Source organism: Atractosteus spatula, chromosome 16, assembly GCF_055471065.1.
Source record: "Atractosteus spatula isolate fAtrSpa1 chromosome 16, fAtrSpa1.hap1, whole genome shotgun sequence".
In the NCBI taxonomy this organism is placed as follows: domain Eukaryota; kingdom Metazoa; phylum Chordata; class Actinopteri; order Semionotiformes; family Lepisosteidae; genus Atractosteus; species Atractosteus spatula.
In genome coordinates, this window is record NC_142721.1 from 9,664,987 (window position 1) to 9,690,056 (window position 25,070).

The 25,070-nt window shown below is 38.8% G+C and overlaps 1 protein-coding gene across 1 annotated transcript; it reads right to left on the bottom strand.

Annotated features, from left to right (window-relative positions):
• Nucleotides 1-1,573: 1,573 nt before the first annotated feature.
• Nucleotides 1,574-20,486, bottom strand: qser1 (glutamine and serine rich 1). The gene is made up of 13 exons (XM_088935206.1): nt 20,147-20,486; nt 13,310-13,413; nt 12,485-12,646; nt 8,542-12,234; nt 8,003-8,283; nt 6,745-6,861; nt 6,399-6,532; nt 5,741-5,964; nt 5,225-5,362; nt 4,780-4,877; nt 4,378-4,524; nt 3,425-3,520; nt 1,574-2,829 (listed from the first exon to the last, which is right to left on the bottom strand). The coding sequence occupies exons 1-13, from the start codon at nt 20,251-20,253 to the stop codon at nt 2,686-2,688; spliced, it is 5,445 nt and encodes a 1,814-aa protein (XP_088791332.1). The 5' UTR covers nt 20,254-20,486; the 3' UTR covers nt 1,574-2,685.
• Nucleotides 20,487-25,070: the final 4,584 nt, after the last annotated feature.

The following is a 25,070-nucleotide window of genomic DNA, read 5'->3' on the forward strand; positions in this document are numbered from 1 at the left end:
TGTAAACCATCAAGTAAATGCATTTCTTACTGGATAAGACATCGGAATCCATAGAATTCGAAATATTAAGCGCATCTTATTAATGAAACAGCTTCAACGTTCCCGAAACATTTGAGAAAATTAAAATGTGTTTAGAAAACAACAGCTAAATTCTTGTAATTTTATTACAGATATGCATATAGCCTAAAACATAGTAGTCCCTGACCTACCTTCATCTTAAATTGCATCAATTTAGCAGTCTCCAGTATTTTGTATACACTCCTATTGCAGTGCTTGTTTCTGTACGCCTTTTTGTGTTGTTTACATTGACAATTGTGTACTCGTTCTCTTTGGCAATAATGAAAAATGAGCAGGTATGCATAGTAAATGTTAGGATTAAACAATTCGTTACAAATTAGAAGGAAAAGGACTGTTTTCGGTATAAGAGGACGATGGAATGAGATTCATTTAAAAGATTTACAGTAGCACTGCATGTTTTCATTCAGATCTCTAAACTAAGATCGATACGATTGGTTGCTTGTGGTTAGGTGATAAAATAGTGAGTGTCCCACCTGAGAGGTGAAATTAAGGGCTGGACTTTTTGGATAACTTTTTGTTTTAGAAAAACACATCCAAGTCCCTGGATTTCACTCTCTGCAGAAGAGCGGTTTGGAAGCAGGTGCTTTCACGGCTGCCATACACGTTAATAGGGAATGACGTCATTCCAGAAGACTGGTGTGAAAGCTCTCTTTCTGGCATTCTGGACGAGTAGCAACCACTGGAAAGGAGTCACGCTCTTCTCCACCCCCGACAAAATCTCCCCAAGAGCACTTATGGGACCCCTAATTCCAAGATTAGGCAAAGAGCAAGCAGGTTTTAAGCAGACAGAGGATGTACAGGCTAGCTGCTCGCACAGTGAAACATTATAGAGCATGAAGTCTGAAATGGAATTCACACTTCTACATCAGATTCACAGAAAGGAGTTTGACTGTACACTGTGACAGCTGGTGGATGATTCTCCAAATCTACGGAATTCCAAGTAAGACTGTCAGCCTCTATGCGCAAATCTACAAACACCAGCCATGTTGGATTGGTTTCAAGTGACGTCTGGACTGCAGCAGGCCTGCATCTCATGTCCCCACCTTATTGGGGACATGCAACCATTGGTTGCAAGACTTGTAACATCTACTGGCTAAATTAAATTTCTAATGAGGAACTGTACAAGAAGACTGGATTTCTGGACTTCGGTGGAGACGAGAAGCACTGTCCTTCAGATTAAGACTCGCTGGATAGTAGGTCTCAAAAACATACTAAGAATGTTCCAAGATCGAATACCAAAGGTTACTCTAAGCTGGTCACCAGCTGAGTGAAGTAAACAGGGCAGAACAAAAACAACATGGAACTGGGCTGTGGTGACTGAACTGGAAGATCTTGGGCTTACACAAGGTGTGGCACACTCCACAGCACAAGACAGGGCTCCTGTCTCACATGGGACCAGCAGGATAAGTCATCTAGAATGTGATGAAGCTGACAAGGTCCAATACCTTCAAATACTACTGAGAGGATCTGGACAAACAACCACAACCTCAGTGTCCTCGTTTAGTAGGAAATTTATTTTCATGTATCAGAAAATAATTGCAGTGTGTAACACAGCTACACTTGAAAAGCAAAACTAGTCAAATACTGTATGCATATTCTGGTTAACATTGAAGCAAACTTGTATTAACAAAGAAAGAAGATTACCTCAAGATATATAGTATACAATATGTAATCAACATATAAATGTATAGGGATTTTTTTCTTGAATCCATGAAAAGTGTATTACAAAGATACATGAAACAAATTCAACCACAATATTTTCTTCTGTGAAAAATACAACTATTAGTGAGATAAAATGTACATTTGTAAAGAAAACAGTATAAAGGCAAATTCTTTTCGCTTTTATTCAAACAGAGAAAATAGTTAAGGTCATTGCATTTCATTACAATAAAATATGTCACAAAAAGCAGTATTAGGATTGCACCAACTCCGTGTTCAGACTTATAACCATTGTTATAATAAAAGGAGTCTTTAAAGCAAAAAAGTTGTTTTCTATATTATGTCAATTTCTTTCTTTAAAAGAATGTAATGACACACTGGCTCTCTTTACAAAATTTACAATATTCTATATAAATTTGGCGCTCCATTATAGAAATGGATGTTTTAATATATATTTATACTGTATATAATTACCCCCACCATTTTATAATTATTTCTTAATGACTGTCTAGAGGCAAAAAAATATTAAAGCGTTTACTCTTTTCTGATTTAAAGTGTTTTGATTCCTATGCTAGTAAATCGGTTCATATCTAGGGCTTGTTTTGCCACTTGATCTGTCACACATGTCCTACAAAAAAAGCATGTTACCGAAAAAGGATTACAAAGTAGAAAATTTATTTTTTCAAAAATGTTGGCCAGCATAAAATACATGACTTCTCATATTAAACAGAGCAATGGAAAACTCTGTTCTTCAGCACCATGTGCAGCATATCCATTATTGAAGCGAAAATGCCCACTTATAAGAGCTTGCCTGGCATTGCAGAATGCCAACATTACATTTCATTATATCTGTATTGTACATCATTAGTGCTTCACAAGTGTTTATTTTAAAACGTGACTTCGAAAGAACTACCAAGTTTTCTTCCACACCCCCCCCCCCCCGTCCTGCTATAAACAGGTCTGCTGTACTTGTGTCAGAAGTTCACCAAACTTATCAAAGAGACTTTCTACCCATCTGGCATTTTTCATACAGAGCTGTACAGTCTCCTCCTGCCCCAGATCCTCCTCGCTCTGTTTCTGAAGCGCTGCAATCTGGGGAAAGAAACGTGCAATAGATTTGACTCGCTTTCAAAAAAAAGCAAAAGGAAGATAGAACTACACTGGTCAACTGCTCAGAAAATACCTTTCCAGAATGTGCAAAATTGTACCCTTTTAAAAGGGTATATGTTCACAGCCTTATCCCTAAAGCCAATAATCACTGCTGCGATAAACACAACTGCACTAACATTGCAACAGTACACCCAGTGTTTGTAATAGTCATGAACTTTTATAGACTAAATGCTATAAATTAGAAAATCATTTTATCCAAGGAGAACATGGAAAATATTCAACTTTGGGGTTACGTGTCCATGCTTTTGTAAAGAGAATAGAAACATCAACATAAAATACATGCAAATATCTAAAATGTTTAAAATTCCAATTACCTCCACGGAAAACAAAGACACTGAAGCAAGCAGTGTTTGCAGCACATTTATCCTAAAATTCCACATAGCATAAAAGTGGCAAGGAAAAGAAACCTTCAATATGAATATGAAATGCTGTCTAAAAAGAGTTTAAAAAAAATCGACATTTCCGATTCCCGATTCTTCTGGGCAAATACCTCAAGGAAAAAGAACACTATACTTACCTCATCTTTACACATAAGGTACGTGTGATATTTGTAATGTTGGAGTGAATGGTACAATGAAAACCAGTGGGTTTTTTCCTTGTCCACAGTATATTCCTATAAAACAGGTTGAAGAAATATTTTATAGAGAGGTTATTGGTGCCTACTAAGATCTTCAAAAATACTACTTTCGGAATCCTGCTTTGTATGGACTGTGGTGAAAACTACTCCAAAGCGAACACTGTTTTTGGAATTGTTGTTCCCTAGGCTAGGAAAAAGCTGGCATGTTAAGGGAAAAAATATTAAGGCCAAGAAATTAAGTTGTAAACACATAAAAATCATCCCTCAAGTGTTGTGTGGAATACAAACATAGTAATTTAATGCTAAATTACAGTAAGCGGTGCTTGGGCAATTTGTCATTTTCACTGGTAGGAAAATTCATTGCTTATCATAGACACCACCTAGTGGTCAATTTTATTTTTCCTTTGTTCTCTCTTACATATCAAGACAAAAGCTGCTCACAACATTACAAGGTGCAGTGAAGATTTGATGAAAATGAGCTTTTAATGTGTCACTTGTTGAAATTCTTGCCCTTTTGCAATCTTTTTGCAGTTTTTATCTTTTAAATTACACCCTGACCTAAAATATATTTTATGTTTAGTAACAATCAGACATTTGCAGTCCCTTCCGCATTGGTTGAATTGTAGATGTTTCTGGAAAAGAAGTTAGCCTGTGAAAGTGCTATAAAAACTAAAGGCTTTCCTGAAACATTTGGATTTCACGGTCACATAATATAACTAAGGTATGTTACCGGTATATATCTGGGTTTCAGGAAACAAGAATTGGAGGAAATTGTATTTAACTCTCAGGTTCTGAAAATTGTTCTGAAAATATTTCCAAGCTTCTATAAGGTTATTTTATAAACTTGAAATGAAGTGTTTATAACTTACTTTAGCAAACTGTACATGACTTACTAGTGGTAATTTGCTGGAGGTTTTGGTTGGCCTCAGAGTCTTCTTGTTGTAAGCTTTCCCACTTAATCGGACTTTAAAAGAAGAAGTTTCTCCATCCTTTTTCATGTCCGTTACTACTGATAATTCTGGAAAGCTGTCCAATGCATTCTGAAAGAGAAACAGCACAAGAGCACAAAGTTATCCGTGTTTGGCATTCTAATTTGGAATAAATGTATCTTTTTAGGTTTGTCTACAGTGTGCTAGACGGTATAAAATATTTAAAACCTAACTAGAAATTACAATAGAAAATATGCAGTAGTAAACTCAAAGGGCAGACCTCTGGATCTATGCTAAAGGCTTATGAAATTGCAGAAAACGAATGTTCAACTCCAGTCCAGTTTTCCAAATTTTAAAATTCAATACCTTGAACAGTTGTCCAACTCGAAGTTTGGGAAGCAGTCTCCTTCTGTTATCAGTGATCATACCATCAACTCTTTTCATGTGTGGAAGAAGCAGTTCATCTGAAGAACGTTCAGAGAAAAATAAGTCAGATAGTCTGAAAGTAACGTTATGGAAATGTCCACTGGTTCAATGTCATTCCACAGAGATGTCTTTTCTGCCAGCCACTTGACAAAGTCATTCATTAATTTTTTCCCCATCACAAAAACTGGACTTGCAAGATAACATAAAATGAAGATACATTAAATATTTCTAACCCAAAGAAATTACTGTCCTTACAAAACTACAACTTCAAAAGTTTCAGTGTTCTTTGTACATCTTCACATTACAAGCAGATTTAGTTCTGATTGAGCCTTCCAAGTCTGAGAACTTAAAACAAATGTCTCGCTCTCTCATAATCGGTGCTCACCGCTCTCTTTTTCCAGTGCTTCCATCATATCAGCGTCCAGCGCGACACTGATTAACAGCTCCACGTAGCTTTTGAAAGTCTCTTTCATGGTCCTGGTGTTCAAAAAACGAGTAGCGAAGGGAACTGGAGGAGTAAACTCTGAAATACAAATATCAGGAGACATTGTTTCCAACATTAAAAGCAGCTGGGGAGAGGCAGTTAATTCAGAGCCTTCAAGATTAGATAAATTCTCTCTTACTTGGCACTTATGCCCTGATACAACAGTCCTTTTACTTTAACACTTAAGAAAATGTGTGATGGGAACTCTTTTCTTCCAGAATTAAAGGCCTTACTGAATTAAGCAGTCCATATTCATCACGGAGACCACAAAAAAACTAACAAGGATTTCTTTATTAAAGCAGGAAAAAAAAGAAAAATCCAGAGGATCCCGGAAACCCTCAGGATTCAGCGCTCAAAAGAACAGAAGAAGAAGAGCTGAGTGAAGCTGGCGGGAGAAGCAGCACTGTGACAACTCACCGTCGTCTTCGCTGACGGCTTCGGGAGAAGACTCGGAGGGGGACGAGGAAAACTCCTCCTTCCATTTTTTCCGCTTTTTGGGTGGCGGCTCCGCCTTGACCTTCGGCTGTTTTGCCTTGGGCTTGGCCGCGGAGCCTTTGCTCGAGGTGGGCTTGGGGGCCGCTTGATCGGAGGCCGGGGCAGAAACCGATCTGCTGCCGAGCACCGATTTGGACTGGCCGCCCCTGAGAAGACCAGCAGGGAAGAAAAAAGGTGTGCTCATTATCCAAGATAGAACAATATAATCTGAGCCACTGGTGCATCGTTCTTTTAGATTAATTTAAAACAAACAAACAAAGAAAAAAAAGACTTGGGGCAGGAGGGACAGAACAGCTTGTTTTACAGTGGATGTGCCAGATTTGTTAATGCTGGCAGTTTGAGGATTTAAAATATCCAATCGAAAGTCCATTTCAGGATTGAGGATAATCCACCCACTGAAAATCCCACCTGCTCCTAAATGACACATGGGGCATTACCAAAGGCTGGTGGGGCTTAACACCTGTCAGGGTTGTGAATGACATCAAATCTTACATCTTTCATCTTCCAGCTACAAGCTATGGGTGATTAAAATAAGAGCAGGCAAGCATGACGGACACAATGTTCTCTTTGACTTTCATACCTCACTGAATGCATTGGTTTGCACCTTGGCTTCCTGTTGCAGACCCTGACGTACTCTCTCTTATTCACAGTGTCAATAAACTTCACGTACACTCTCCTATACTTGGTTTTTGCATCTCCAAAGTACCCAAGATACTGTGGAAAGGGGAAAAAAACAGAATTAAGTAACAGCCTTCTGAAATTCTCAACATATAATACACCGTAATAACAAGGCAGTGTGAGAATGGGGAGCTCTTCATTTGGTTCAGAGTCAGGATCATCTTTATCACGATGAACTGTTACACGTTTGTAAAGAATTCACTCACTCCTGATGTGCCGATAACACCAATCAGAGGCACCACACTTACACTATTGGTAGCTGAAAAAACTCGGTTTCCGTCTCTCAGTTCAGGTACAAATTTCTGCAGCAACGCCTTCTGCACCTTCCAAATGGCTGGTGGCTCCCTTCCTGCTCTTAGTGTTATCTGTTAGATAGAAGAAAAGGGTAAACAGTCTCCCTATTTTAAGAGGACACGGAAAATGGCACCCTAGGGAATTCTGTGGACTCAGCTTTATGCAGGGTCTCTTATCTGCAATCAAATCAGTTAAAATACTATGCATTACTAATATATTACATCGTGTTTTTTTTAATATAACATTGTTTAGGTTACATAGTTGCAAAACAGTTTAGTTTTCACAAATGTTTATGGATTCCAGAGAATACAAGTGATTCCATCGAAACCTCTGGTCATGGAATTCCCCAGGGAGTGGAAAGCCTACGTCTGACCAACATTAAAGCAGATTATGTGGCAAGAAGTGTTAGCAGCCGTTTTATTTCCTTATTTCTTGCTACACTGACTCATTCTTAAACATTTATACATTTCAAGGAGTTTGGATTAATTCTGAAGAGAATTCCCTGAAACCTCTTACAGCAATCGGTGACAAGTAAACAATAAGATTTACATCTCCTGTTTAATGCAAATTTACGACATTTAACAAGGAAATAAAGGATTTCTCCAATTCAGATAAATCCTAATGAAGGACTTGATAGTGTTCCTGTAAATTAAATTATTGTAATCAGAATGAAAGACACATGTGTTTAAAAAAACATCTGAATTGTCTGTTTTGAAGGGGGCAAAGTAGACTGTTTTTCTGATAGTAAAACTGTTACCCTACAGTCAACAAAAACCTGCTACTAATGTCGAATTTTTAAAAAAGCACAAAGACAGGATAAAATCATCTATCAATCAAAAATCAATGTGTAAGCTTTCACTCAAAGCTGTAACTATATATACGCATCTGGGATTTTAAATCACAAACTCACTCATCATTCTGCTTACATATTTCCTTTTTTTTTCCCCCACTATGAAGCTTAAAAATACAACTTCTGCTGAAAAAAGTGGTAGAAAGTAACTGGGCAAAGAAGTGCATTTTTAAGACATGCCATGTGAAAACATCCTCAAAAATATTCATTTTAAAAATATGGTTACATATACAAAAAATGAATCAGATCAGGAATCACTGGGGCACAGGAATATGGCCGTCCATTCACTGGCAGCTTTAAGTTCTTAAAGTGCCCTGAAAAGCAGTTGCCATTACAGCAATCACAAGCTGCATGTACAGTACCTTTAGGCATTCGATATCCTCAATCTTCACAACAAATTCATCTCGCTCCCTGTACATTCCCTCCCCTCCGCTGTCTGACTGATCTTCGTCTGTCAAGCCCTCAATAGCCACCGATGTCAGTTTGACCGCTAGCTGGTCAGAGGGAACGTCCTGAAGTTCATCTTGTGTTGGCGATTCAGTTGCGGCAGCTGGAGGTTCCTGGGACTTGAAGACTGAGGAAGGCATACTTGGAGATTGTTCTTGCTTTATTACAGCACCTAGAAGATTCGTCTCTGCAGCTTCTGTTGATTTACAATAAGAAAAGTGCATGAGCATTTACAGAAAGTGTTATTTTTATTCAGATCCAAATAAACAACAAGTTAGCACACACCAGAAAAAATATACACTACAAATTAAAATGTTAAAATCTGTATGATGGAAGCAGTTTTAATACTTAGTTTCTAACTATTAAGAGGATGGAAGTGGATTCCACTTAAAGAGATGAAGGAGTCCCCTTTGCTTGTTTAATTTCGGCCAATGATAGATCTAGTCTTAGTTACCTGACTTGATCTTTTTCTCAGAGGGCTCATCCAGTGCAGAGAGGGCAGAGGATATGCTCTTCTGCAGGTCCTGGTTCTTTCCAACAGAGTCATCTTCGTCAGAGGAAAACGACGGCAGTGTTTCCAAGTTCTTTTTGAGCTCATCATCAAGTCTCTTGGAAGGACTTATGCTATCAGGCTCTGGAGAAATCAACGGTGCTGCTAAAGGCTGAGGCTTCACAGGCAAGGGAAGAGGATAAGGGGGCCGTATGGAAGCCACAGGCGGCTTTCTTGTGCGATTGGGCATTCGTATCGGAGGAGACGAAAACTGCTGCTTAGGTCCTGATTTTAAAAAGTCTAAAAAAGAACCTATGAATCCAGTTTTGACCTCCGGCTGCTTTTCCTCAACCTCCCGAATTTTTTGTCGTATTCTCTCCTGGTGCTGATAGCTGTCGTAGCAGCTGTCGGAGGTGGAAGGCGAATTGGTGTCACTTCCCCTGGAGTTCTGTCGCTTGCCCTGGCCGCTTCGTTTCATCGGCTTTGCGTTGCCATTTTCATCCTCTGCGGCCGGCTTCCCTGTCCCCTTAGTCTTGTTTTTTTTCTTTGGAAGCCCGTCAGGAGAAAACTCCAGCATTGTCTCATCATTCTTGCTGTTCATTCGCCCTCGAGGCTGTACCTGAGCTTTGCCCTTCTGCTCCATCTGCAATTTTGCCTTGTTCAGGAGCCCAGTAGGGTCGTACTCCTCATTGGCTAAATTAAATTCATTTTCTGATGCAGCACTTTCATCGCTTATGCTCCTGCCACTGGGAATGAAGTCAGGATCGTTATGGTTCAGAGCCTCATCGTCAGGCACATCCTCATTTTCCTCTTCTGACTCGTGGTTCGTGCCTCTTGACTTCTGTACAGATGACATATTCCTATCGCCAACCTCGTGCCTAGAGTTAACTGATGGAGAGGTCAACGCAGGCTGTATGTTTGAATCTTGCAGCCCCTGGTGCTCAAGGCCTGAAGCCTTGGGTTGCACTGCTGACACTGAGTGCATACCCATATTTAACTGCCCACCATTTAGAGACATGCTCATATTCTGTGGGTTGGCAACACCAGAATGCTGGGAGGTGAAACTGGGAGAAACATGCCTTGCCTCGACAACCTGAAAAGGAGTCTTTGAGTCAGCTGGGCTTGCAAGCGAAGGGATTTCACCTTCTGAGGAGTTAGGTTTGACAAAATCCTGAGGAGTAACCCCACATGCTGCAGCAGTAGCAGCTAAAATATCGTCCACGTTGGAAAGGATGTTCCTCTCATCTGCCAGCAACATTGAATCGGGAAAACAGATGGAACTGAGAGCAAAGTGGTGCTTAGATTCATGCTGACTTGGTTGGCTATAGTTATCTTTTGGAGACAAATGCTGCTGTAGTGATTTTGAAGACTCTGTAACATCCATCTTCAAGACCTCCGAGCTGGGAGAAAGAATCTGGTGTGACTGATTTGGCCCACCATTGGAGTTAATAATCTGATCATCCATCTGCAGATATTGGGCTGGAATCTGTTGCATCTGGGATGATATCTTAGAAGGATCAATGCCCGAGTGCAGTAGAGACTGCTGGAGAAAAATCATCTGCAAATCTCGGGAGGGCTCCAGAAGCACCTGAGCACTTGGCAGACGTATGTGTTGAGCTTGTCGTGTGGCATGATTCTGACCCTGTTGTTGTTGCTGAGCACTGATAACTTGTGCCTGATGGTTCTGTGATCTGGATTCTGGTACCTTATGCAACATTGAGTGCTGCTTTAAATCTTCAGCACTTATGGTAATGTGTGTCGGTTGTGTTAAATTTGAATTTTTCTTAATGTCTTGACTTACTCGATTGTTGGCACCTACAATATGTTGCCCATGGTGGCTCATTGAAGTCATCCTATCTCCTTTTTTAGATTCCTGAAGTGTAAGGCCAACCATCTGATCTTCAGGCCGTGAATTACTCCGGATTACACTCTGTGAATTATACCGGTCATCTGTCTTTGAGACAATATATGGTGTAGTTTGCTCTCCTATTGCGCTTTCTGCAAGTGTCTGGGCTGAAGCCTCAAGAGAGGCCTGCTGCAGAGCCTGCAGGTCCTGAATGGGAAATTCATCTTCTTCCTGCTTAGAGGGGACAAACAAATTTGAGTCTGATTTTCTTTTACCATAGGATGGCTTTAGGTCAGCTGATGGTCTGTTGTTCGGTAAGGCCTGGGAATGGGAGGAGGATGTAAAACTAGGCGACTGGACTGGAGGCAGGTACTTCTGAGATTGTGGCGGTGATCCATTTTTTGTCTGGCTGCTGGGCGAAGAATGCATTAGCATATAGTTCTGGGTAGGGCTCGAGGCTGGTAAATTTTGGGCACGAGTGGAAGAGAAGGAGAGGGACTGTGAGGTCAGAGTAAGTGATTGTCCTGAAGCATAGCTCTGTGAGGGGCTAACGGACGAAAGACCCTGGGACTGTGCAGAATAGCTCACAGTAGGCATACCCTGAGAGTGGCTGGAAGAATAGCTTTGAGATGGGTTAACTGAACACAGATCCTGTGCCTGAACCACGTATTCTTCATTATGTCCAACTGTAGACAACACCTGCTGCTGACTGGAAGAGTAACTAAGCGTCTGACTCGCAGAAGTCAGGTTTTCTGATTGGCCAGAGAAAGAAGTAAGAGTTTTATACAAAGAAGGCAACTTCTCTGACTGACTGGAAGAATAAACCTGTGAGTGGCTGACGCTACTGGACATGGCCTGTGAAGTCACGTAGTTTTGTGACTGGCTTACAGACATTAAGCTAGGCAGCTGTGCAGAGGTGTAGACCTGTGGCTGGCTGGCTATTACTGTACTCTGTTTCTGCACAGGGGAGGGGTAACTCTGAGGCTGAACATCAGGAGATACACTTTGGGATTTAGAGGTCTTTGAGGAGGGCTGGGTGTGCTTTGTAGAACAGTCTTTTGCTTTTGTGTTGGATGCAGATGAAAATCCCGGGGAAGGGATGGATGATGGATATGCCTGAGTTTGCTCCAGTGTGGCTTGAGATGTCTTTTGCTGTGGTCCTCCATTGCTCACCTGAGTAGTGTCTCCAATTGGGCTGCACGGCATGGCTGATTGCCTTGACGGATCCTGGAAAGCGACTTCGCTTCCACTGGTTAGGTAACCTTGCAAAGAATGCTGAGTGCTGGACAACTGTGCCTGAACTGACTGGGTACTAGAAGGCCTCTGATGGTGCTTGATAACACTACATTCCCGCTGAAGTGCTCTTTCGATGGAGGTGGCTGAACCTGTGAAGACCGATGTGCTGTAAGGTTGAGTCGCCTGCTGTGCTCCTCCCAAGGACGAGGGTAGCAAACTGAACTGAGGTTGCAAAAGATGAGGGGCCGATTCTTGGGCTGAACGATATGTTGAGGACTGCGGTGGGAGGCTGGTACTCAATACAGTGCTCCCAATGCGGTCAAATGCCAAAGCAGTCGGGACAGTGCCCTGGGTTGACTTGATCTGCAGCAAAGGATCGTGGGGAGACAACAGGCCATTAGACGAGGGGCTAAAAGCTGCATCCTGAAGTGTCAGAGATGGAGTAGTGGCAAAGTTCCTTGTGGTGAACGTGTTGGGATGCTGATAGGCAGAGAGAGCTGATGTTGGGGGAAACGTTCCTGAAGCTGGTATTGCTCCGGTAACAAACAGCTCTGTAGCCGCCGATGAATGCATGCCTAACGGAGGAAAGAAAAAAACATCAATGATCGTGACACTTAAAGTACGCCAATCATGTGTGTCTCTATGTTCACGATTAATGAGCCACAAAGGCAGCACAGAAGGAATTAAGGAAACTCAGGACCAAACTTTGGAACGTTTTCAGGGAACACCTGGCAATTCCTCTCTGACTGCAGAACACACAGAACAACTGACATGTTCCAGCCAAACACTTCACTCTTGACAACACTCAGGAGGTCCCAGCTGTACCTGTCTGCCAGGATGGAGTCCTGAACTGTGGGAGCAGGGCGGCTGCCGCTGGTCCAGCCTGTTGGTTCCGGGACTCGATAGCAGAGAGGAAATTCATGACTGATGTTTCAGTAGTGTTACTGCCAGCAGTGTGCAAACCTGTGTCAAATATTCCCGACAGTCCTAGGGGAAAAAACAAATCCCAACAACATGTTGGTGTAGGCATAAGACCATGAGAAAAGATACATGTGAGGGGTGGGCATTTAGCTTGCTTACTTGCTAATGGCTAAATGATCTGAGGAACTCCTCTAGTCATTTCCTGAAGGAAGTCGGAGTGCCAGATGCAGCAACACTGCAGGTTAAGCTTGCTCTAAATGCTAACAACTTTTTGCATAATAAGTGCCTCCTGTTCTCATATTTAAATGCTTTTCCAGTTTCCACTTGTGTCCCCTGGTTCATGTTTCATGGATTCTTAAGTTCATTATTTTGACTTTGTCAATACTTTTGAGGGTTCTGAAAAGTTGAATCAGCCCTGCTTGTTTAATTTGTTCAAGACTAGAACGAAACAACTTTTTATTCTGTCTGTGTAGATCAGTCCTTTAGGCCAAGAAATATACCTGGCCACATTTCTATAAACAGATTCCAGAGAAGCAAAGGCTTTTTATGTAGCAAGGTGACCAAAACTGTACACAAAACACTACATGTGGTTTTAGAAGTGCATCAAAAATGTAACATGACATCGGCTGATTTCAAATTCTGCAATTTTAAATTCCATAGTGACTGAAGTTGTCTTCCGAAACCTGGAGGATCAAGGCCTTGCAGGACTACTGCTTTGACCTCTCTCACCTGTGGCATGATGTGCAGCAGCATATGAAGGGAGCTGATGGGAAGCAGCATAGGTCTGTCTGTGGAGAAGCTCTGTTTCAGGATGCGTAGCTCCATAGCTCAAACTGCACAGTGAACAACAATACGAAGTCAGAAAGGCATAACCTCGTAAGATAACAGTCAACAGAGCTTTACCTCAGGCATTGAGAGTGCACATTTAATAAAACACAACAGATATGCTGTCAAAGCTGAATTCTCCAAGGGTGCTTTCATTTGCACGACTGCAAAATTGCAGTTAACCTGTAAGCTAGCTGTAGTATCCTAGAAATGTTTTACTAAAGTATATATAGAAATATTGATGCTTTAAACCATGGAATGGTGAACAATAGTAATCAATAAACTTTATAAATACATTACAGATAATCCCGTGTTCTGACATTCAGTAAAAGGCAGGCCACTTTAGAAGACCATTGCAAACACGATTAAATCATCTATTATTCTGGGTCTGACACATATCTTACCATACTGTTCCTGTTTTCACTGGGTACTGCGTCTGTACGTAGCCCATCCCTTGCAATTATCAGCAATAAACCTAAGAACATTTAATTAGATCGATCTGGAACTACATGATCCTTCTCAAAGCAGATCTCACACTGCTCATAAATACAGGTTGAGGAACTTTGCTATTTTGTCTGATTATAGGCCTTGATTCATAACTTGAATACATCATTCTTTCACCTGAACCTCTCTTTCACAGATGTTTCCAAATCCTATTTGAAAGAATACATTGCACAACATGTTAAGTCTTGTTTGGAAACATACACTAGAAAGCAAGTTCAATGCTCTTGTTAGTTCCTATTAGTCCAGCAGATTATATCTTCCATTAAAAGTGACCCTGTGACTATTATAAATTACATACAAGAGGTCCTTCCCATCAAACAGTATTGAGTACATTTTGACACTGTCACAACTGCTACAACATTATTTGGAGAATGTAATATATGTCTGGAAATGTATCACTTATTCACATTTAAATAACGGTGCATTTTTGAGTACAGAAAACAACCACTGGCCATGAAGTGTAATCGTTTCTATGTTGTTGGCCAGTCTGTCTTAAACACCAGAAATCCTTTCCTTGGCAGGGAAAATAAATCCAAAACACACATCTCAGTTCAGACCTAATTACAGGCCAAAGTAGAAGAGATTAGCATTAAAATGTTTCTCCATTTATGTTTATATAAAGATCTATTCGATTCTTAAATATGACACTCTTATGAAGGTCACAGCTGAGAAGAATCTCACTTGGACTGCCTTTTGGCCAACAGATATACTGTACATCATGAAGAATCTTAAGAGACGCACATTAAAAAGCAAGCTGAGGAAAACTCCATCCTCTTAATTTTCAGTAACAAGAGGGCAGTGGTTTTGCATTTTACTCTACCATTTGTTGACAAATACAGAAGGATTTGTTTTACAAAAGAGATTAGGTGTTTATAATCTTTTTCGTAAGCTTTAACACAACAGATGTAGCCTACCTACAGAAAGCAAACATCCGCATATTTCTTTTGTAGAAAAGGTAACATCAGCAGTACCACTAGAGTTACAACACAGTATCCAATATGCAGAAAGATACCTTCAAAAAAACAAATGAATTCAAGATATTGTATGATACATAACTTTATGAGTATGATTCTGTTATGTTGTATTATAAACAACTGATCTTGGGCAGATAAAAAACAAAGTACAACTATTTAAGTCCCAGTACACTAAGGGCTCTTATGATTTTGTTTTGTCATTTTGGGAGGTCAAGAAGTGAACTTTATCATATGCATTTTTGAAGAACCAACCTGTTCCCAGCACTCATGTGAAACCGAAAAGGTTTTTTTTCTTAAGCAGACCAAGTTCCAGTTAATATTAATATAGATTTGTTAATTCTTAAGAGGAAGTCAATTTCCCAAAAGGTCACATGTTCTGAGGCATTAAAAGCACCAATGTTTTTTAGATGCAATACCTAAAAAAGGTTTAGACAAGGCAATAAAATGTTTATTTAATCCAGAAAGTTAAGGATACTAGGAAAGCTTTGTGCACCAGTAGAAACATGCCATTCTGAAAACAATTACATTACACAAACCACATGACGAGCCAAGTCCTATCCTTGTTTATTATTCACATTTTAGAAAACAAAACAAAAGCTGGATTTGTATAATGAAAAAAAAACTTTAGAATTTTTTCCAACAGTTACATGACTGATTTAGTGAATGTTTTCATGTGCATCATCTGAGACCTGTGCTCACACTTACCTAGTGCTGTTGTCTGTAAATACACATGGGCTGTGAACTCAAAGTAGGCATCCAGTCAGTAAAAAAAAAAAAAGATCAGTACTTCAAAACACACGGACTCACTGCGATTTCTGGAAGATAAACTATATCCTTAAAGAGCATTTCAGCTGAGTCCATTAGTGTCTAATAATCATAGCCACAAGGCAAAAAAACCATTAAAAGATTGTGGATCAGACAAAAAACAGTGTCTTTTCTAGGAATTTTTTTCCAGTATCATTCCTAACTGTTATCGGTCCACAGTACAAATTAAATTCTCCAACCCATTAAATTATATGGGCTTCAAAATGCTCCAGACACAATTGTATACACTTGTAGCATGTTTGTTGTGAATTCTATCAACATTTCAACAATAATCATTTATAGAAGCAAACTTTACTTTGGTAAGTAATTACTAAATGGCCATTATTGTTAACACCTTTCACAGTACAAAAGACAGAAGTGAAGTCAAATGAGCCAACAGATATGTTCTCACAATTTAAATCATTACAGAACACTTTAATCAGCTTCCTAACAACCGGTTTTCTGGATTTTTCCATCTGTTGCAGCAGTGCAATATTCATTGTACTGGCAAAATACTTCCAAGATAAAACCATTTCTTAAATCAATTTCAGTCTTTTTTAGGTCCTTTCCATTTGCTAACTAAACACTAGGCCACAGCTCTCTTCTCCTGAATCTATATCCAGGATACACTGCTGTATCACACTGTGTGAAGTGCATTTCAAACAAAATGATTTTAAACATAATGTTGTAAAGAGTGTAATAAAAGATGTTTATTAATGTGAATGAGAGTTTTGCCTAGTGTTTGCTTGTCACAAAAACATTAAGAATCTAGTCCATCAAATATACTGATGCCAATATAAAAGCTCTCTTATTTTTGTGCACACGAGTGCACTTCTGTAAGTGCAGTGCAGTCTTGAAGAATAAAAAATATCATATCCTTTAATTCTATCTAGGCTGCACATCACTAACACATGCAGCACTAGTAGAATAAGGCGTCTCCTTTGTGACATTAATTTGGTACATTCTTTTGTTGCTTAGATCAATCCACCAGTGAAAAATTACATCACTTGAAACAATCTGCAAAAACAAATCACAAGAGTGTCTGTTTTGTGTATTGCTTAAGGGTGTCACGAACCACTCCATAATTCAATGATATTTTATGTAGTATTTGAAGGTTGACTGAATATGATCATATTAAAGCTTGAGAAAAGGCTCAGATTTTTCTGTCACTCGTGATCAGTGACTCAAGATATGAACAGGACCTGTAATCACTGTCGTCACTGCTTTGCTTTCAAGGAAAAGCATACTTTTCCTGAAATTCGGAATCACAAGCACACTTTATCTATGCTAAAGCTCTGAAGTTACACTATACATTCCTAAACCAGTGAACAATAACAGTGAGCAGTAAAAAAAAAATCAAACAAAAATTGTGGCGCGTCCTTACTTGATACATCTTCAAATGTGCATCAACTTATATTGTTACACAAAAAAAATAGTTTTAGCAGATGTGTTTCTGAATTATTTTTTTACATTAAATATTTACTTTTACTGTACACATTCCTTCCTCTTCTGAACCTAGCATTTACTCATCCCGTTACGTGAAAAGCTGTGGTATCTCACCCTCTGTCAACAATTCATCCTTGCACTTTTGTAATTAAGCCTTTGCGATCGCTTTTCTATGCCCTGTGCACTGCAAATTTAGCTTTCCGAGTTTGTTGCAGTTCCTGAAATTAGGGAAAACCCTGAAATTCCTCCAGCATGCTGAACAGTAAATATGTGACCAAAAAGGCCTTTGGTCAAGAGTTTCTCTCAGTGTACACAGTATCACTATTTGACAAGACCTAAATCCCTTCACAGCCAGCGCACTGACATATTTGAAGTGACCTTATCATGTCAAGGAGGATGTGTGCTGAAAACAACCTATAAACAAAGGCAGACAAATTGTGGCAATTGCCTCCAGATATAGTATGTGCACTGACATTCATATTCAGGAAACAGCAGGGTTAAAACCTTTTCCTTCTCTTTTTCCCCCCCCAATGCTGACTCGGAGCAGATACTGGAAAGTGCTTTAAAGAACCTGATCAAATATCAACAGACAAGAAAACACAGCCCCAGCCCTCATGCACGTGTTGAACCTACTGTAGACACAGAGTACAGAACAAAGCAAAGAGGTGGCGCCAAAATTTACATTTGAGCTATAATCTTTTATTTTTTTAAGAGTCTTATGCACTTAAAACCAGCAATGGAGAAGAATAGCTGTGAGCATAATTACCCTTCCCTTTTCCCAGCGAGCATACATAACACTTTTAACGCAGTTTTTGAAATAAAATACATCTAATTATGTACTTCATGTACTGTATCAGAGTCCATGACCCTCCTTGCAATCGTTATTTCAACCAAAAGGAATCCAATATGAAATTTCCGTTCGATTTTGAAAATTACTGAAATAATACTAGAATCCCCGCTGCAGATCTTCAGTCTGGTGTTGTGACACTTTAAGTGAGAAAGGTATTCATGCTATTTCTTACATTTTTATGTTGATTTATTTATTTCCCAGCTGGTGTCAGGGCTGGTGGGGCCCTGCTAGTCATGACACAACAAGGACTTGACTTTATTTCTTTGCATTTTGTTCCAGGTACATGTTCACTAGATTAACTATTGTGAGTTACCTCTGCAACTCGGCACCTTCGAGATTCTAGCTACTCCTGTGTTAAGACTCTCTGACTCTCACAACTTAACCCTTGAAACATATCAACCTGGTTATAGCATGTCTGCAAGGTGAGTCTTGTTGACTGCTCTTCCATTCCACAGAAATGTTTGGAAATATCAAGCTGAACAATGAATGTTTAATCAAATGTTCCACATTAACATTAAGAATACAAATCATGATTTTTATCAGGAAACAAAAGGATATAGCCTAAATAATTAAAATGTGTTCTGTATTATGATACAGAAATGTTTGCAGACTGCATTCAGTTTAGGAAATATTGGGCAAGTACAATACAGTTCAATATATATACACAGGCCTGCTATTGTAGATTTTATTTTCACTTTATGTGAAAACAGTTTGGGATCGTACTGTTTCTAAAGCTGGGGTTTGTGAAAGTGCTGTAGTTACTTTGTTACAATGTAGTAAAATCTTGAGAGTCCGATTTTTAGCTACAAACATAATTTTCCAAATCAGGCAAAGAAGAAACATACGACTCCCCACATGACTGCAGCTACAAAACAGAATGATGCGACTATTTTTATTTTCCAGTTAAATCAATAGACGGCGGATTTAATCTGTGTGAAGATGTGCGTTTTAGAGCGTTTTCAGTTTTTGTTTATTCGGAATTCGGAACAAAAACAAAAGTCATTGTCATCATTAATAATGTTGCTAAGCCTATCACTGTACCCTAGTATATTTAAACGTTTGCTATATGTGGATGACACTTTAATAAGAGCCAAAAAAATCGTGTCATGTTTTTTCCCCATCTCTTCAGTTTTCTTCAGGGCAACTCCTTTTTCTAATGTTGCACGTCTACATGACTTCTCCATAATGGGCCATGAAGGAATATAGCACGACACCGCTCCGTTAAAAGCTGATACAACATCAACAACAACAAATGACAACATTAACTGACTTCAAATGGGTTTCTCCCTAAAATAGCAAACCAAGGGTATTCTCTTATCAGAAAACGGAACAAGCAAGGTCACTGTTATTGGAGATAATAAAAATCAATGTGTATGATTTGTACTGCACTTTTTAATTTCCAAACAATGCAGCCTTTTATGTTGACAAACAAGGCCACGCCTCCACGGAGGACCTATTTTGCTACGTGTTACTCTTAATTTAGTAAAAATAGTTATTTCAACAAACAAAATTCCTAATACGTAATCATATTATTGGATATGGACAAGTTTTTATATATACACTCAGTCCAGTGGTTAACTACACAATCAAATCCGCCAAAGTTCCCAGAAACAAATTAAATAAATCTGATTATTATATGTATCCATTTGATGGCAATAAGCAGTGCGGTACTAAACACTCTCGTGTACGACACGTTGTCTGTTTAAGGTTAGAACTAATGTTTTTGAAATGAAGAAAAAAAGCTGTGTCAACTTGTGGAAAAAAAAACCTTACTCTTCGTATACACATGAAAGACACAGACTAATGTTTATTCTTCTTGATCGGATCAAATGCACAGTTCATAATTTTCAGAATTCACAGAACTTCAATGGTGAGCGTATCTAAATATAAATATTGCATTCTGTTTAATGGCAATTAAGTTTCAACATTGTAATAAGTGTCACAATGTAGCGCAGCGATTTCCCAAAGTCCACCATTTCCATTTGCAAACAGATGCCTAACTCGGTACAGTGAATGATTGCACGAAAGACGATATTTTTTAACTCGGTGTCCTATATAAGACGGCACGCAAACTTAAAAAAAAACTCGACATTTTGTTGCGCTAGGCCTTACATCACCGGGATTTTCTTTTTAAGATGAGCCGCCCTCCCCTTCTTCTCTTACCTAGGCTTGATGCTTGCGGTGCTGCGCTCGTAGGCCCAAGCTGCGGTCTGTGCTGGTGAAGCCAGCGGGTCTGTAAAGCTGGAAGTCGGGTAGTTCCTGTCCATCATCCGGAGAAGATCGGGAGTGATGCACTTCCCCCGTAGAGCTTTCTAAAGCACGCACACATACAAGCACAGGGCCAGCCAGAAACAATCACATTGTCTCGGAGTATAGATCGGGAAACGCAGACTCGCTAAGCGATGGCACAGGGGGGAATCCACACAGTGACTCTTGATAGATCAGATTATTGTATGATGATTATTATTGTTCCTGTCTCTCACTCAGTCATGATGTTAGAACTGCATGGTGCTACTTGGATCTGATCCCCATGTTGGTTTATTTCCCAGGATGCACCTCCTACCAGCTGGGTTGCAAGCAAGTTACAATCTTTATCTGTCATTGAACTTAAGGGAGAGGCAGGTAATTCTTCGGAGCTGTGTGAAGTTGTGTAACAAATAGGAAAAGGAAGACACGAATTTGACATGTACTTTAGACAATTATATGTATTCCTCCCCAAAGAAAATTGCAATAGTTCAAGTCAGTTGTCACATGTAGACGATAACAATGAATTTAACAATTCATGAATTTAACAAGCTCACTGCAGGGGTTACAATGAACCGAAATAATTAAAGAGTGACTTATTTTTCATGTCATGCATGTTTATTTTTTACTTTCTGTGAAGGCCAAGACAGAAGCATTCTTTGCCTTGTCAGTCTTTGTGTAAAATGATGTAAAAACACAGCATTTTAATCAGGTTTTAACGCATCACTTTATGTTACCTGCGTATTTTATTAGTTGTATCAGGGTTCTCACTGTGTTCATAAACACGTATGGCTACAAAGTAAAATGCAATGATGATCTTCGTTTGTGCCATCGTAATTTGTTGTTTAAAAAATAGGATGCATAATAGAAGATCACGTGCACATACAGCGTAAGTTTAATATTAGATTATAAAAAGTAAAGCACGATTGAATTTACACTCCAGATGAAATGTTACATTTTCATACCAGATATCACCTGACCCAAATCTCCTAATGACTCCAAGCAATACTAGTCGGTGACTCAAGACACCATTCTGGGTTAAATTTTTGCATGTCAAAAAAGTGTCTTACAATGACTCATATCATTGTAATACATGCATTTGTAACGTTATAGTATTGTAATATTTTCAGTTATATTTCTATAATTTTGAGATTATATTATAATATGAAATTCCAATTGACAGAGACTCACTTTGATAGCAGGTTGTTGATGTGAGACTTAGTTGCAACCAGATATTTGAGGCTAGATCTTAGAAAGCAACTCTGAGAACTGGCAAATAATGAACTTCCAGAACAGTTTCAATTGACATTATAAAACAATGTATGTTAACAGTGATTTGGAAAGCTTTAAATTGCTTATGTATTTTTTTATTCTGAATATAATCAGGCAAATAAGCCCTGGATTCCCTGTTTGTGATTCCTCATACTTTGCATTATTAACAGTTCAGTGGAAATACAAACTAGATTGTTATTTTTTAACATAAATGTTAATACTACACTGTAGACAGGTCAAAGGCTGAAGTAATCATCAGAAGCCATTAGTGGTAGTCATTAAAAAGCTTCTAAAGCAAGCTTTAGAAATACAAAGATATGAAAGATGTATCTGTAACGTTAAATGATTTTCTGCACCTAAAATTGAGATACAAATTATTATACTCTTTTTTTAAACTCACATATATTATTCAACTAACCAAAAACAAATACGCAATCTAATGTACCCACACATTTAGTTGAAACTAATCATTAAATCTGTGCCAGATTTAATTTAATTGTTGTCCTTGAGCGTTAATGAGTTTATTTGTTGAGTATATGTATGGTGTTGCAATTAAAGATTCAGGATAATTTGTTTAATATCCCAGGTGCATTTCCCTGTGCCATCTGGAGTGGAAGTCACAAATTTGCATAGAATAGAACTGTGATTCATATTCTAATTACTGTGCTAAACTGAACACATTCACTTTTTATGCAGCATGATTAGCTTTGATTGGGTCTTTGATCTTTAAGACCAACTTGCATGTTTAATTTACCTCTGGGAAAATGCATATCATTGATTTCATGTTTCCATACTTACATACAGGAAAAATCAAGGAGGCACTTTCTCAATCACTATTCTGTGAGAAGATGAGCAGTGGGATCAAATGATTGCTCATCATGGACCTTATTCAGGGCACAGACGTGACTATTTAGGGCCATACAGTAATTTTGATTAGGCCTGATAATAAATAACTAATTGTTTCTAGCAGAAAAGTGTTTTCATACACATTTAGACAGCTGTCGCACCAAGTTAGCTTTTTATTAAATTCTATTTCATATTATAGAATTCTAAATCATGTTATGCATGTTTTGTTTTTAAATGAACAGCTTTATGATTTCTGAGTTTGAAACTACAAAAAGTACAGTATTCTCCTAAACTATTCGAAAAGTACATCTGTGAAATCAATTAATTTAGCTAAGTATACCCCTTTAAATATATAGTACAAAACGTGTGCAGCAAATCTTACACATGACTAATTTAATTAATATAACATTAATATGTATGAATATGTTTAATATACTCTCCGTCATTCTCTTGACATTATATGATCCATCTCTGAACAAACATAAATGAAATAAATCAGAGAATAAATAAGGTTGCAATACCAACGAGGACATTGGGTCTATTTAATTTGATTTGGTAGGGTAGCGCTGTGGTTAGCATTTCTGCCTTGCAGCACTGGGGGCCTGGTTTCAATTCCAGACCTGGTTTGCTATCTGCATGGAATCTGTTGTTTTTCCCATGTTTGCATGGGTTTCCTCCCACAGTCCAAAGAGATACTGCTACAGTACATGAATTGGCTTCTGGGGAAAAGTTGCCCAGCTGTGAGCGCGTGTGTTTGCATCCTTGTCTGCCCTGCAATGGACTGGTGTCCCATGCAGGACGGAGCCTGTCCTTTCCCCTTGCTTGCTGGGATCGGCTCCAGCTCCCCCGCAGCACGGTATCGGATAAGGCAGTTAGAAAATGGATGGACAGTTAAATTGGTAGGTGATATCTAGTTGTACTGAGGACCTCATCCGGGTACTTTTTGCAAGAAGGCTAATGGCTTCAATAATATGGCAGTAGCTTGTCCCACACTCTGTAAAAGTTTGTGTCAAGAAAAAGAAATCATGTCATTGGGCAATGTGAAGTGATCTTTATCATTACTCAGAATTTCATGATACTGTATTCCGCCAGAGAGATAATTTTACTTCAACCCTTGCCAAGTTCATGTGCAATCGTTTTTCACATTTTGTTGCAGTTACTAGAGTGCTTTAAACGTTGTTCTTTCTGTTTTGCCTTTACTTTTAAATTGTTTGAATCTCGGTGAATCATGCTACTTCTTCATTAAAAAATGTTCAGCTAGAAGTGTTTTTTTTAGAAAGCTATTTATTCCTGGTGAGCGTTGTAATAACCCTGAGCCTTTCCTGGACTAAAAGTATAGCGATCCAGGCAGGACTCGGAGAAATCGCACAAGGACGCGAAGAGAACACACAAACTGAACACAAGGACTGGTTTCGAAACCCCAAACCGAATCGAAGGTAGTACTCAAGCGCCTTAAGAGAGCAGCACTGATACCACCGAACTATAAAGTGATAACTCCTATTTGATTCATGCATAAAACCACACTGGCCTTTCCGTACAATCGAGCGTAGCAAGGCGAAGAGAATGCTAAATACTGACCTCTTTCGGCAAGTACTGCATCATGAAAGTAACAACCTTTTATTTAAACCAGTTGACGACGGATTTGCACTGGAAACCTAGGCAGCAATCTTGGACGATTAAAAATCACCGATAGGAGCAATATTTTTTAAAAATCTGAAGTCTAAGACTTATTTTGGAATTTTGTTTCCAGTTAATTAAGAAATATAATTTCAACATTTTGCATTGGCAGGAGTGGTGACCGTGAGACTCAAGTTATTAAAATACCAGGATATCGATTTCACGTGGTTTAGTGATGCGAGGGAAATACTGTACCTGTAAAGAGCTCTACTGGAGCTGATAAAGGAGACTCTCCTCTTCAGACATTTTTGTATGACTGTTTTTAAGCTATGATTTAACAATAGAATTTGCATTCTATCCTTTTTTGAATACCAGGTTGCTGGCAAAGGCAAGGATATTTGCATTATTTGAACGTCTGTTCAGTACATAATGTAGATTTACCTTTTGCGAAATACCGATAGTCTTGGTAATTGGAGTCAAGGGGCATCAGATAATTCTATAATGATCATTGCACTGTGTAACACAATTGTGCTTTCTCAATGCTATGCTGTAAATGGTCCACACTTTGCACGCTACACCATTGCAACGCAAGTCGAGAATAATGTTTTCTATTGTAGTTTAGTTTCGATTTAAAACATTTTATGTTTTTCAAGCAGTTATTTTATGTTTAATATTTACTGTATATTGAATACGAATTAATGTAGTTCTTCTTAATCTAGGTTATTTTCATTTATATTCATTAAGGTTATGTTAATCATACTTGATCAAAATTCAGCATAACTGCTAGGTGCTGTACAATTTGATTAAATTAGTTGGGGATTGTGGAGAATGTGAAAATCATACATGACAGAATCCCAGGATAGAATTAGTCATTTATTTAAAATACCATGTATAGCTCTTTTACCAAAATATATGTTTTTGTAAAATCACAATAAAAGGACACACATGAAATATAAAAAGACACTTGACATCCCTTCAAAAGAGGAAATAATTTACGAATCCTCCATCTGAATTTCAAATTTGCACTACTTTTTCAAGAGGAAACAGAGAGAGAAAACAACTTTGTACATAAACACCACTCTATTGCTTTATATTCCATTCCAAAATA